This window comes from Balearica regulorum, chromosome 9 (assembly GCF_011004875.1).
Source record: "Balearica regulorum gibbericeps isolate bBalReg1 chromosome 9, bBalReg1.pri, whole genome shotgun sequence".
NCBI lineage: Eukaryota > Metazoa > Chordata > Aves > Gruiformes > Gruidae > Balearica > Balearica regulorum.
In genome coordinates, this window is record NC_046192.1 from 17,487,781 (window position 1) to 17,502,517 (window position 14,737).

General features: G+C 59.6%; 1 protein-coding gene across 4 annotated transcripts; it reads right to left on the reverse strand.

The window, feature by feature from the left end:
- Positions 1 to 158: 158 nt before the first annotated feature.
- LOC142602934 (uncharacterized) lies at positions 159 to 13,376 on the reverse strand. Of its 4 annotated transcripts, none has more exons than XM_075761297.1 (12): positions 13,119 to 13,376; positions 6,987 to 11,273; positions 5,498 to 5,637; positions 5,039 to 5,203; positions 4,599 to 4,754; positions 3,977 to 4,107; positions 3,031 to 3,119; positions 2,382 to 2,561; positions 1,754 to 1,906; positions 1,417 to 1,536; positions 1,070 to 1,114; positions 159 to 922 (listed from the first exon to the last, which is right to left on the reverse strand). In XM_075761297.1, exons 1-12 carry the CDS (start codon positions 13,177 to 13,179, stop codon positions 906 to 908), a joined length of 5,544 nt encoding a protein of 1,847 aa, XP_075617412.1. In that variant the 5' UTR covers positions 13,180 to 13,376; the 3' UTR covers positions 159 to 905. The 4 variants fall into 4 exon arrangements, with proteins under 4 accessions (XP_075617412.1, XP_075617411.1, XP_075617409.1 ...); XM_075761296.1 differs by having other exon boundaries at positions 1,070 to 1,111; positions 6,309 to 11,273; positions 13,119 to 13,307; XM_075761294.1 differs by having other exon boundaries at positions 6,309 to 11,273; positions 13,119 to 13,307.
- Positions 13,377 to 14,737: the final 1,361 nt, after the last annotated feature.

Sequence of the window (14,737 nt, forward strand, 5' to 3'; positions counted from 1 at the left end):
CCCCAGCTCCAGCCCTGCTGCCCCAGAGCCTGGCTCGGCCGCAGCCCGGACACTCACATCCCCAGCACCAGCTCGGAGGGCAGCAGCATCCTGCAATGCCGCTGTCCCCAGCCTGCCCCCACCACCCCTTCCCATCCCCGGTTCAGCAGAGGACGTGGTTGCTGCAGGATCAGTGATGCTCAGACCCCTTGGAGGCTTTATTGAACAAACAAGATTTAACAAGGATTTTTTTTTTTTTTTTTAAAGAAAGGCAGATGCTCTCTTACGCACAAAAAAGTTATTTTTCTCCCAACATTTCTGATCACGGGGTTGCATTTTGCCCTCGCACACCCAGCAGAGGTGTTGAGCTGATTCCTGCTTGATCCAGAGAATTGCCTCTTCTCCTGGGCACAGGGCCTGGGGACTGCTGGGGCAGGGATGGCTGAGGGACAGAAGTGGGGGACAAGACAGGACCAGCCCATGGGGTGAGCCTGGCGCACTGCAGCCCTCGGGGGCTTGGCTGCAGTCGACCCACGTGAGGTGCAAAACCCATTACCCGGGTGCTGTGGGTCCAACTTCAGCTGCCAGCGTGGGGGCATAGATGGGTGCAGGGAGGATGGGGGTGGTGGATGCAGTGAGGGGTACCTGCCCACCTCCCCACCAGCAAGGAGGTGCCCGTGGGCACTCGCTCAGCTGCAGCTGGGGAAGGGTGACTAAAACAACTGACATCTTGGGATAAGTCTGGGTTAGAAAAATGAATTTGTGTCAGCGAAGGCAACTGCAGGCACCACCCAAGTGAACTGCCCTGCACGGCAGGCAGGGGTGAGGGGTGCTGGGGGGAACAGGAGGACACAGAATGAGCAGGAGCAAAGGACTCAGAGGATCAACCATGGCCCAGATCGTGTTGCAGGTGTGCAACCCCCCAGTTACTTGTCCTCTCCATCTGCAAAGAAGAAGAAACAAGGATTGCCTGGCCACCTCCTTCCTGGAGGCCTGGGGGGGAGCCGGGAGCCGCGGCGGAGTTTCTGTGCAGGAGGGATGGAGACAGAGGGATGCAGCCTGTGGAGAGGAGACCCCTGAGCCCACTCACCTCTCTGCTCCTCTGAGTCACTGTCTGCCTCCTCCGAGGAACCTGCTGGGGGTTGCAAGAAAGTCCCGCATCAGCTTACACCAACAACCACGTTAGCTGTGGTCCTCCTTCTGTCCCAGTGCTGTCACCCCCAGATTATGCCAGTGGTTGTGTGGTAAGGGAGATCCGCCCACCCCCCCCAACCATGCACAGCCCAGGGCACAGACAACCCACACGTGTGCACCCCAAAACCCATCTCTCATCTGCCCAGGGCTTTTGCTGCCTTAACCACAATGTGGCCAGGACGTTCCCCCTAGCCCTGGGCACCAAGATGGCATTGCCCTGGCACACACAGGCTGCAAACTCACCCGTGCCGGGTGACTGGTATCCATCACAGCTGATCTTTGGTCTCTTCTCGCTGTAGCGGGCGCAGACATGGGTGCTGCCCGCCTGGTTACAGCACCAGTCATACAACTTCAGCTCCTGGTCTGGAGGCAAAAAGGAGAGTAAGGGGCTGAAGGGAAGAGGAGAGGAAGATGGGCTGGCTCCAGGCAGGCAGGGTGCTTGCCTTGGCTTTTGGCAGGTCCACGCTCCCTCCAAGGGCAACAGCGTGTCAGGAAACAGGTTGGCACGGAGATTAAAATGATTTACAGGCTACAGTGATGGCAGCCTCTTTTGGGGGATGCCAGGGCTGGCTGTGCTTACCACGGTAGGGTGACGCCTGCCTGGAGGACCTCCAGTACCTCTCCTGCCGACCCTCGATGAGCTGGCTCTGGCTGTTGTACAGGCAGCGGACACCGGCACCGTGCTTGTTGGGGGAGGCAGAGTGCAGCATGGAGACACGGGCAGCCCACCAGCCTGCAATGGGGCAGCAGTGAGCCTCGGCACAGCTCCCTGCCAGCCAGCATCCCTGTCCTGGTGCAGCTGTTCCCAGCCAGCATCCCTGCCCCAGGGCAATGAGTGGAGCTGGGGTTGGCTCCTTGTTATCCATCACTCCCACCACATCCCCCATGGTGCTACAGGGTCTTTGGAGAGACTGATGGAGACCATCCAAGTAGTCCCTCAAGGTGAGACCCTGGTGCTGGGGAGGGTCCATCACCGCTGTCCCCATGCACCTTATACCAGTTCCATCCAGTTTAACTAGACAGGGACTGGTCAGCCCTCACTCCTCCCCATTTTCCCTTCTCTTACAGGGAAGGGCAGCACACACACCCACACACACATACCATTTTCCTGCCCACCCTGCCAGGAGGGACCCCAGCCACCCTTGCAGGGAAGATGGGGAGGAACAGCTCAGGGACAAGTAGGGTGGGGAAGCAGCATGTCCACTTGCCTCCCCGGCTGCTTTTGAAGCGCGAGTCCTGCTGCCCTTGCTGCAGGGAGCAGGGGCAGGTGGGCAGGCCCTGGCTCCATGTCCGCGGCTCCTGCTGCCACCTCGTCCATGCCAGGCACTTCAGCCGGTAGTTGATGCGCACGCGGCTCTCCAGCTTGTAAATCGACAGCCCACGGAGGTCTGAGTGGGGAGAGAAACCATGAATTGTCACCTCCAGCCAAGGGGACCACAGGGGCAGTTTCGGCTGTAGGCGAGAGTGGAGTGATGCTGATGCTGGAAGCTAAACCCACGCTGACCTCCAGCTGTGGCACCCCAGGCTTAACAGCCACCCAACAGCAGGGAACCAGGGGGAGAGGCTCTTGCCAAAGAAGAAAGCCTTGGGACAGAGCCATTGCAACAGAAAGGATCCACGGACACAGCAAGGACATTTCAGCCTCAGGGCATAGCTGGTACTCAAGGGAAGCATTTTATGTGCTTGGGGTGAAAGCCTGGCCTTGGTGGACTCAGTGAGAGCCTTGCCACAGTGGCAGGGTGGACTTCATCCCCTGGGAACATCCCTCTCCCCATGCAGCCTTCCCCACACCCCCCGACCCCCCCCACCCCCATATCTGGGGGGCTGCGTGAAACCGCCCCGGCCATGCAGCACTACCTGTGTTGTAGCCCTTGAACTGGTCAGGGCGATATTTAGCAGCTGGAGGTCTCTGAGTCAGGTCATCGTTGTGGTAAAAGCCATCCCCACTGAGTGCAGAGGAAAGGGGAAAAATCAAGGGTTGCTTTTCCCAGGAGGGGTTATCCCAGCCCCAGCCCCAGCCTGCCCTTCAGCTGTCCTGATCCTGAGCTGGCAGGACCCCAGAGCACCCAAATCGCAGCTCTGGGGACAGAAGGGCAAAGCCACCAGCTCCCCCAGCCTTCTGCCTCCTCTCTACAGGATGAGGTTAGTTTTGGGCGCTGCAAACACTCCTGCATCATGGACTGAACCTGTTGACATCTCAAGACCCCTGCGAGCAGCTTCCATGTTTTCCAGCATCTTGCAGGGCGATATGGAGCAGAAACCCACAAGAGGTCGTGCACAGGCAAGCACACACACACACATGTTTGTGCCGCCCGCGCTTCCTGTCCCGGCCACCTTTTCCTTACCCAGCTGCAGCAAGCAGCTAATGAGCAAACCCCGGGGACAGCATGCACGGGGCGAGACGTGATGCGAGGAGGCAGGAAGCAACTGCTCCAGCCAAGTGGCGGAAATCCCTTCCCTTGACCGGCACAAAGTTCGGCAAACATCCCCTATTCCCCACTCCTTCCACCCAAACCACCAGGATGCTGCAGGCCCAGGACCCCAGAGGGATGTGTGGATCTTACAGCAAACACAGCCCAGCAGCTTGGCAAGCTGCAGCTTGATCCAGCCACTAACAGGGTAAATTTGGTTTTGACACCCCCATATGTTAAGCTATATGGTTGTGCAGACCCCATCTGGGCTGCCTTCATCCTTGCAGGGCATTTGGTGGAACACAGGGGAAGGATTAAACCAGCTGGAGCTGGGGGTGGGAAGCACCCCGGTGCTCGGAGGAGGCTGGGGCTGGGTGCCGAGCCTGCTGTACCTGGTGTAGCCGATGAGCACGTTGGTGGCAGCGAGCCTGGTGTAATCCCAGCGCATGCCTCCCTCCTGGTACAGCATCAGGACGTAGGACCTGAAACCATCGGTGGTCAGGACAGCCTGGTATGTGATCGTCTGGGGAGAAGCGTTGTGGACAGGTAAGAAAATGAGGAAAGCTGCTGGGTTTAAAATTAGGGGTGTGGGTCAAGTGCTCACTGGGAGACAGCGGGGCTGAGGTCCTGATGTGCAAAGCAAATGCAGCCTGGGCTGCTTCACATTTTGCATGGAAAATGTGATGGTTTTACTTTGGTGCTGTTCCATGAGAAGCCTCAAATTCACCCAATTTTATGCTTCTGAAGAACAGTGTTTCTGGTGCACAATAAACTCCCACCACATTAAAGAGAAAGATTTTACAGAGCAAGGAGAGTTCGGCTAAAGATGTCCCCCCAAAAACCTGAAAACCACCAAAACATTGGCACAGCCCAGTTCTTTTTGGCAAAAGTCCTTAAGACTGACCTTTTTCACAAAACTGGTTCTTATTTTCAGGCACAGACAAGGTGATCGTCCATGGGGATTGGGGTTCTTTTGACAACTCAACAAGCCCTTGAGCTCCATCAGCCCCTTACCCTCCGGGTGTCGGTCCGTGCTGCATAGGCAGGTGCCTTCTCCCAGGTGATCTTCAGGGTCCAGGCAGCAGAGTAGGATGACCTCAGGTACCGCCGAACCTTCGCTTCCACGTCACGGACGAACGGAGGCTTGGCCGTGTTAAGGGTGGGGAACTCCTGTGGGTTGGGTACACCCACGTCTGTGTTAGTTCCCAGTAGGGCAAAGACCAATCTAGACTGGGCCATGCATGGAGCACTGTGACTAAGGGTCTAGATGAGACATGGATGGCTCAAGAGGTGACACACAGAGGATCAACAGCTCTTAGTTTTGGCCCAGAAAAGGGAACCACCGCTCATGGACTCCATCAATGACACATCTCAAGGGCCATCCACAGAATATGCGATGAATTTATCACCAAAAGGTGTTTCATGCAACCATGCACCTGAGTGGCTTCACCTACCTGGTAAAAGGTGGTGCCGACACCTCTGGAGAAGTCGGCGTTGTCCCAAAACACAGCAATCATGGGAACGTCCTCGTGGCCATTGAAGCCCCTGGGAGGAGGGTTGGGGTATGTGAAGATGCTGTTGTCTGAGGCCGGGAAAATTATTTGTCCGTTGTCTGTAAACTGAACAGAGGGATCCCTCCATCAGGTGAGGACAAGACCGGTGGGATCTCCCAACACGGGAGTGGCAGCCCTCCCATTCCCAAGCCCACTTTGAGCAACATCCAAAGAAGGCCACCACTGGCCACCGCTGAAATGGCCACAAAGTCACCTCCTGCTGCAAACAGACCCCAGCAGCATCCCAATTGATTCGCCCCTGCAAGGGTCCCATCCTAGGCACCTGGCCCCTGGTGCTTTCCCCAGGTTTTTGGGGGATGGAATCTTGCCCAGCAGCGAGTCAAGCCAAGGTAGACTCACGTAGAGAGAGTCACGCAGGGTTTTCCCAAACGGGAATCCAGTCTCTGGCTTGAAAAGTGGAGAATTAAAATCCACCCTCCTTTCCACGTATTCCCGATCATTTTCCCGTGCTCCGTACCCATAGAGGGGCACAGCTGCAACTGAAAAAGAAAAACAAAACAAAAGAAATTAAACACACTTACAGCAAAGCCTTTGATTTGTGCCAAAACCTCAAAGGGCTGAAATGATTTTTCTTCCAAATGGACACAGCCTGGGGAGCAGGAGGATGGAACACTGCCAATAGCCCCCTGCGATACCCTGCATGCCACCTTCTCCTGCAGGAGCTTGCTCCCACCCCTTTCCCACCCCTTTTGTTGCCTTACACCTACACAGCTGCCCCAAACCCTCCGTGACGGCCTTTGTGGCCACTGTCCCCTCCTGCTCCAGGCACGCCGGGGCACCATGCTGAAGGACCGCCATCAGGAGGGGAAAACCCCTGTATGGGACTGTAGTAGGGGGATGGCAGGGAATTAAACACCCACAGCTCTTCCCAGGGATGTTTACAGCCTCCAGCTCCGTATCCATATCCGTTAAATAAAACAAAGCATTTGGAGGGGATGGTTTTTCCAGCTGACAGGACCATACTGGAAGGCAGGCTCAGCCTGCCAAAAATGCAAGCTCTTGTGCAGCAGCTGTTCATGGCGCATCTCCCCTGGGGGTCCTGGTTCCACATAGCCCCCTCGGTCTCTGGGCACCGAACGTCCCCCAGGACAGTCCTTCAGGAGGCCAGAGGTGCTCCTGCCACCCCGGCTGCCCAGTGAGCATCACGTACCTGTGGGGCTGGGCAGTGTGGTCGGGGCGGCCACCGGCCTTCCTGGCAGAGCTGGAAACACAAGGGACGATGTGCGGGAGGTGACAGTGGCTGCTCCTGGCTTGGGGAGCACCTCCCTGACCCCAGGGAGGGGGGCTGGCGGGGCCAGGCTGGCAGCAGCCGGGCTGCAGGACACGACTGGGCGGGTGGTGGCTGGGGTCCCCCCCCAAGCTCCTCCCTGGCCTGGGAAGACTGTGGGGAGGCTCGACTCACTGGAAGCAGGGGCTCCAGTTGCCAGGCTGCTGGTCACCTTGCTGCCCAAGAATGGCTGCAGGGCAGTGGGTGACGAGCCGCTGGCAGGTCCTGGCCCTGGGGTCTTTGATCCAGGGCTGCCAGCAGAGATCCCAGTGGGAGGAAGGCCAGAGACCCCTGGGCTCCCCTGTGGTGGGAAGCGAGTGGGGGTCTCCACAGCTGCCCAAGCTCCAGCTGTGCTGGGAAGGAGCTGAGCCATGTCCCCTCGCCCTGCCATTGCTCCAGGGATGACAGCACTCGCTTCCCCACGCACGAGGCTGTCAGCATCCCTGGAGGGGTCCCCGGGACTCCCCAGTTGGTGGGGAGGCAGGAGCAGAGCAGCCCCCCCCAACAGAGCAGCACCCAGCTCTCCCCTTCCCCCTGCAGAGGACCCCGCTACTGACTCACGTGTCAAAAGCGGAGCGGAAAGCCCGGGGCTGGCAGACACCCCCTCTGCAGCGTTTTCTCTCTGTGGAGCAGAAGGTAGAGCCAGGGCAGCGTTGGGGGATGTGGGGACACGGAGGGATGCTTCTCGCAAAGGCACTGGCATTCCTGAGGCCACCTCGTCTTCAAGAGACCATGTCTGAGTGCCTCCAGCATCTCCTGCCAGCCCACCCGGTGCCCCTGGCGCCAGGGCTCTGCTCCCGCCCTGGGTGCTGGGGGCAGAGAGGGGGTCCCCATTGGGTGCCAGCCCTGAGCTCAGCCCATGCCCAGGAGGAAGCAGAGAAGCAGCCAGCGAGGCAGCTGTGCCATCGGAGACACCACTGCCATCTGGAGCCACCGGGACAAGGGGCTGCATCTCCCGGGAGGAGGTGAGGGCAGATGGGGCCAGTGCTCCCGACGCAATCTGTATGATGGCTCCTGTGCCCGCTCCCAGGCTCACACCAGGGGAAGGTCCCCCGTTCACAGAGGCTTCTCTAGGCAGCCCCCCCACATTGACTTGGCTCAGTTTTGCATCAGTAAGTCCAGGATTGGCACCAGTCTGGATGCCGGGGGCAGACACAGGGGGTTCCTCAGGGCCAGCAGCCTCCAAGCCTGTGCTCAAGCCACCGCCAGCTCCACCAGCTCCAGGAAGGCTTGCTCCATTGGCAGCCTCACCAACCATCCCAGGTGATGAAGACCCCTCTGTAGATGGGGAAGAAGATGCAAACTGCAGCACGGCTCCCATTTCTCTGTCAGGGTCTCCTGAACCGGTTGGTTCTCCTCCAGCAGAGGCCTGGGACTGCCCTGGGGACCCTCTGTCACCAGCCACTTCACCTGCCCCTTCTCCTGCAGCAGGAAGGACCCCAGACCCAGCACCCAGGGAAGGCTGCAGAGTTCCAGGAGCACCACCCACTTCTCCAAGGGCACTTGGGTTGGCTGGATCCGAAATGGAGGATGCTGCAACCACACCACTGGAAGAGGAAGGACCAGATGAGGAACCTGCTCCAGGCAGTTGATCCATCCCAGCTGCTGTCCCACTGCCTGCAGCAGAGATCAGGGATGGCTCAAACCCAGTCCCGCTGCCTGCTCCTCCCAGCACCGGCTCTGTTCTGCCAGCTTCATGTCCCTCCGCTGCCGGCAGTTCCAGGTTTGTGCCAAGCTGGTCCCCAAGGGCAGGTGATGGGGGTCCTGCTGGTCCATAAGGTGCTGAGCTGAGGACATCCCATGCAGAAGTCAAGCCAGTGCCCGGTCCATCGGCTCCAGGGAGACCTGCTCCCTGGGGAACACCAACTGCTGCCCCCCATGGCTGTGATCCCCCGAGGGACAGAGACACGGGTGCTCCCTGGGCAGCACTGAGGTTGGGGCTCACTGGTGTCTCTGCTCCAGACACGGGGCCGGTTGCAGCCCCCAGGGGTGGGTAAGCAGCCCCAGGAGTGCTGGGGGATTTGCCAGGCAGGTCCCCTGGCCCTTCAGCCCCCAAGAATTCAGGCTCCAGCCCAGCACTGCCAGGAGGTGCGGGACCAGGCGGGGACACTTGTCCCAGTGCTGGGGCTGCTCCTGCTTCATCCCCAAGAACTGATGGAGGGGACAGTTCAGCATTTGCCAGACCCCCTGTTCCTCCTGCCGGCAGCTCTCCAGTGTTAGCAGGGTCCTGCTGAGTGCTGAAGGCTGAAGGACTCATCTCCATGTAGGGACTTTCACTCTCTGGGTTTCCTGCCTGCGCTGCATTCCCCGTGCTCCCAGTCCCCTGCACTGGAATGAGCTCTGGGCCAGTTTCACTGTCCGGAGAGGCCGGAGACAGACTGTGAGGGCCAGAGGCTACAGCTGGGATGGGTCCTGCTTCATCACCCCTTGAAATGGAGGATGCTGCAACCACACCACTGGGAGAGGAAGGATCAGATGAGGAACCTGCTCCAGGCAGTTGATCCATCCCAGCTGCTGTCCCACTGCCTGCAGCAGAGATCAGGGATGGCTCAAACCCAGTCCCACTGCCTGCTCCTCCCAGCACCGGCTCTGTTCTGCCAGCTTCATGTCCCTCCGCTGCCGGCAGTTCCAGGTTTGTGCCAAGCTGGTCCCCAAGGGCAGGTGATGGGGGTCCTGCTGGTCCATAAGGTGCTGAGCTGAGGACATCCCATGCAGAAGTCAAGCCAGTGCCCGGTCCATCGGCTCCAGGGAGACCTGCTCCCTGGGGAACACCAACTGCTGCCCCCCATGGCTGTGATCCCCCGAGGGACAGAGACACGGGTGCTCCCTGGGCAGCACTGAGGTTGGGGCTCACTGGTGTCTCTGCTCCAGACACGGGGCCGGTTGCAGCCCCCAGGGGTGGGTAAGCAGCCCCAGGAGTGCTGGGGGATTTGCCAGGCAGGTCCCCTGGCCCTTCAGCCCCCAAGAATTCAGGCTCCAGCCCAGCACTGCCAGGAGGTGCGGGACCAGGCGGGGACACTTGTCCCAGTGCTGGGGCTGCTCCTGCTTCATCCCCAAGAACTGATGGAGGGGACAGTTCAGCATTTGCCAGACCCCCTGTTCCTCCTGCCGGCAGCTCTCCAGTGTTAGCAAGGTCCTGCTGAGTGCTGAAAGCTGAAGAACTCGTGTCACTTTGGGTATCTGCATAGGGATTGCCATCCTCTGGACCTCCTGCCTGTCCTGTGTCCCCTGCACCCTCAGCCACCTGAGGTGGGACCCCAGTGGTGCGCCATGCCAGTCCATCAGATACAAAAGACGCTGGGTTGAGGCCATCCAAAGCTGAATTCAAGCCAGTGCTGGGTCCATTGGCTCCCTGGGAATCACCAGCTGACATCCCCCATGGTGTCAACTCTCCAAGGGATGGAGACATGGGTGCTTCTGGGGCGGCACCAAGGTCAGGGCTCACTGGTATCTCTGCTCCATCAACAGCTGCAGGCAGGGTGCCAGCCCCAGTGCCTGGGGGTGGGTAAGAAGCCCCTGGGGATAGGTAAGCAGCCCCAGAAACGCTGGAGGTGTCCGTGGGGGATGGCAGGGCAGCAGCAAGCAGTGGTGGCTGTTCTCCAGTGGGGCTCTGCCATGGGGCAGGCCGCAGGGATGGCTCAGCCAGACCCACAGCCCTCACGTCCGCTGTGGGCAGCACAGTGGCCAGGGCTGGGGGATTCATGTCACTCTCTGCATCAATGGAAACCCTTGGGGTCAGCAGTGAGGTGGCTGTGTCCCCTGTCACTGCAGGTACACCACTGGCTGCAAGCAACAGGGCTGAATCAGGAGTGTCCGATAATGTGCCAGGAGCTCCCTGCCCATCCCCATCCCCACCACCGGCCAGTACCAGTGAAGCAGTTGGGATCAGCACTGCCTGGTCGGGGAGGAGGGAGGGGTCCCCTGGGTTTCCCAATGTTCCTGACACCGTCACACTCTCCGGAGGCAGGCGGGATGAGCTGGCTGTGCTGAATGCACCATTTACTGCATCTCCTGCATCTCCAGGCACTGAAGCTGAGGGACGTTCCTCAGCAGCCAGGGCTGTTTCTCCCGCTGGCTCTGGGGTGATGCCCACGGCCCCGCTCACTGCCCCATCCTGCTGGGTCGTGAGCAGCCCCCCAGCACCAGGGCTGAGGCTTGAGGAGTTGGCACTGGCTTCGCTTTGGATATCCACGGGCAGGGTTATGCCTTCCTCAACTGCTCCCGTGGCTGTGGTCAGCCCTTGGCCCAGCAACGCGGTGACACCAGCACCCACGGGGCTGCCAGCGGTTGGCTGTGCCTCCCAGGCTGCTGCCAGTGGAGGAGTGGTGGGGAGGGACACGACACCAGCGGTGGGGTCTAGATCTGCTCCTTCTCTGGTCACAGCTGCAAGGATATCCTCCTTCACGTCTGCAAAGAGAGGGGTGGTCCCCAGGGGTGCGTCAGGAGTGGCCCCTGTTACATCAGGCTCTGCTTCTGGGGTGACAGCAGGGTGCTGTGCAGACATGGCGGCAGCGGTCGTGGCTGTAGTGGGAGCAGCCAAACCTCTCTCGATATCCTGAGACGTGTTAAGAGGCTTGGTCACGTTTGTCAAAGTTGGTACTGTAGAGCTGTATTTGCTCGCCACTGTCACCAAAGCAGCTGGCTCAGCCCCAGGAGGGAGGGACGAGCTCGATGGGCTTCCTGTGAGGATGCTCTTGGCTATCTCAGCATTGGCCACTGCGGTACTCGTCTCTGCAGTGCCCATCACCAGGGTATAGGGCCCTTCAGTCTCCGCCACGATGGGAGAAGCTGTCCCCACAGCAAATGGCCCCTCGGTAGTGACAGGGACAGCAGCAGCAGCCCCAAGCCCTGCAGAGAAGCACAAAGTGGAGCATTATACCAGCTGCTGGAGCCAGAAGCCTGCCAGGCTCAGCTCCACATCTCTTCCAGCTGAGCATCAGGAAGCTCTCACCCTTTAAACCCTATTACCTCATCCCGTGGCCTTAGGCACAGCACTGCACAGCACCTTTGCATCCCTAGCGCCAGCAGCTGCTGGCTGAGACAGGACACAACTCATCACAGCTCAGGGAGAGATGCTGGTGCAAGCACAGAGGCAAAGGCAGCCGCTGCAACCCAGCCCAGTTACACTGGGGATTGTACCGCCTGGCCACTGGGAAGAGCTGGGGCCCGGTAAGTCTAGTTCATAGCCCCAGGGGTGTCTGTGGAGCTCTGCCACTCGAGGACAGCCCTCAGCCCTCTGCCTCACTGCAGGGACAGCCCTGAGCGCAGTCCCTTCTGCGGAGCCCAGGGGACTCTCAAGTTTTTTTACTTTTGGGGTGTCTGAGAGACATTTAAATACACTTTACCCAAAGCCCTTTTGCAGATAGGACATTCGGGGTTTAGTGAAACATTCCCTGACTGCAAATGGCTTCTGACTCGCTGCAGCTAAAGCAGGTTTGATGAACCTCTCCTGGGGAGCTGCCTGCTCCTGCCCCCATCCAGCTTGCCCCCAGCTGGGTGCAGGCACCATGGGTTCGCTGCCCATGGAGGGAATATTCAGCAGCTCCCAGGACCAAGCCCTGCTTACAGCTCCCTCCTCCTGCTGCCAAAATCCTGCCCCACATCCAGGAGCTTTGCTGAAAGAGAATGGATACACCCCCCCCCCGCCGCATCTCAGGTGTTTCTCCCAGCACCCACCAGCACCCTTGGGTGACGTTTCACCCAGGTTTATTTTTAGGACAGGGATGCGGGCTCTGGGGAGACCAAGCTGCCGCCTTTGGCTCCAGGAGGAGCCAGGTGGATCTGCTGACGCTTGGCTTTAGGCGGCTGCAATTAGGGGAGATGAAGGGCACCCTGAGGGTGAGACCCAGCAGGGTTTTGCCACAGCCTGACAGCCGGAGCCTGTTCCCCGGCCCAGTGCTCCGGTTCATCAGGTTCCCCCTGCCAGGCAGACAGATCCCCCTGCAGCGGAGATACCTCCAACTTCACCGCTGGCTCAGCTCATTAGCTTGCGGATAGCTTGTGCCAGAGTCATTAATGAACATTATCTCCTATGTCAGACCAGTCCTGGAGGGGTCCATCCTCCTCCAGCCCCCCCCATTCCCCCTCCCAGCAGTCTGCTTCCTCCCCATCTTCCCCAGCTGAAATAAGCTCTTTGCAACCCTCTCCCTCAGCCAGAGGAGCTCAGCTGCTTCCCTCCTCATCTCAGTGAAAACAAATCGCATCATTCAAATCCCCCTAGGTTAGTTTGGCACAATCCACCCCAGTAAATCCATGTTTTATCTGAATTCTTCCATGCAGAGCAGGAAACACCATCTACCCCACGCCGCCCATTCATGGGAAGCTTGTGCAAGAGGGGCCCCAGCATGAAGCACTGGTGTTTGCTCTTCCCCGGGACATGGGGAGGGATGGGAGCATCGCTGGAGCCCCGCTCTGCTGGCTGGCTTCCCTTGACTCCCTTGCTGGAGGGATACATGGCTGCACGCAGGCTCCCGGGCTGGGCTCTCACCTCTCCCACAGGTCCACGTCTGCAACCAGGGTGATGCCTGCCCTGTAAAACACTTTTCTGGTTTTTTGGCTGCAGTGTATTGAAAGGGCTGGTCAAAAGAGGAGTTTCCAGTGCAGCCAGGAGGGAAAAGCATCTCACAAGCATACCTGCTGTGCCCTTCAAGGGCTCAGGTAGCACCTGTGCTAGCAGAAAAATATAGGACGTACCATGTAGAATCCATACGCAGCATCCCACGAAGGTGGAAAATGTCCATCCCCTGATCCCCATGCCTCAGGCCTCCACCCAGGCAGAGCACTGGGAAGCTCAAAGGGAGGCGAGAGCGGCGAGGAGCGGCTCCGTGCGTCCCTCCCTGCCTGCCTCTCCTGCAGAGCTGGAGTCCCGCAGGTGCAATCCTGCTCCTGCTCCCTCCTATTTATAGGGATGGCAGAAGGAGGGAGGTTGCAGCCACCATCCCCTCCCGCCCCCAGCGCTTTCCCTCCAACGTCCCTGTCACCATTCCCTTCCTGCCGAACCCTGCCCTTCACAAGGGCTGGATGCCCTCTTCAGCTGGGGCATGGGTTGGGGGTGACCCCAAGGCCACCCTGCAGGGACCCATTCCCCTCAGAGACCTGGGCACAGCCCAGTGCAGCTCCCTGGGCCACCAGCACCAACTGGCGAAGCTGAGCCCAGAGCAGTGCGTGGCACTGCCGACAGCGGCACGGCAGCCACCCCACACACCCCACAGGACCTGCTCCTCATGCAGGGGAGGGGGCCGCGGAGCAGGGGGTGGTGGTGACGGAGCAATGCCAGCTGGTGTCACCATGCCTGTGAGGACACCGTGGGCACGAAAATCAGCAGCTGAGCTGTGTCTCAGCCCGGGGCAAGGCAGGACATAAGTCCCCACGTGGCTCAAGGCTTCCCTGGGAGCAGGGGCAGGTTATAAAGCAGGGAGAGGTATGGCTGCGGCAGGTCTTGGGGTGTCAGCTGAGCCCCCCAGCACTCAGCTGCAACTGGGAGCACTGGGGATCCCCATCCAGAGCCCCAGCATGCCACAGTGGGGTTTTAAACCTGTACCTCAGCATGGGCACAGCAGTGCTGGGGTGCTGGGAGGGGGTGAATGGGCCAGGGAAGCTCCTCTGCAAGGTGGGACCAGCATCCCCAGAGGCTGGAGCAGGAAAAGCCACAGCTGCAGCCCCCCTCCCCTGCTATGGGGATCTCCTGGGTCACTTCACCCCGATCCCCTGGGTCATTTCACCCCAATGTCTCCCCTTCCCCTCTTCCCCTGCCCCCCCCCGGCCCTTGAAAACTGCTGCCAGCTCCCCCACGAACGGCATTATGCAAACCCCCACCACTACATGGTTTTGTAATCAATTAAACACATCTTAACCAGAAATGCCCCCAGGCAACTCCTGCAAAGTGTTATTAGGGGTGTTAGGCAGTACACAGTGTCCCGCCGGAGCCGGCCTCCATCAGGCAGGCGGCAGCGGCAGGGCACGCCAAGCAACACGCCGACCCAGCAGCACTGGTGGGGGAAATGCCGGGGGAGGCCAAGTCACGGCCAAAAAAAACCCCATCCTGTAAACCCACGCATTACCCCCGGCTGCAGGAACAGGGCACAGATGGTAAATCAGGAGAGACCATTGCTCACCCAGAACAAATGCCCACCCACCGAAAATGCCAGAGTGGGGGTGAAGCCGAGGGGGAGGATGATGTGCTGTGGACCTGTGCAACCAACACTGCAGATCACGGGGTGACCACCCAGCCAGTGACCACTCGAGTGGCCACCACACCTGGGCCGATGGAGGATTAGAGGGATGCAAACCCGCCATGGGAGAGTTGCTCCTGC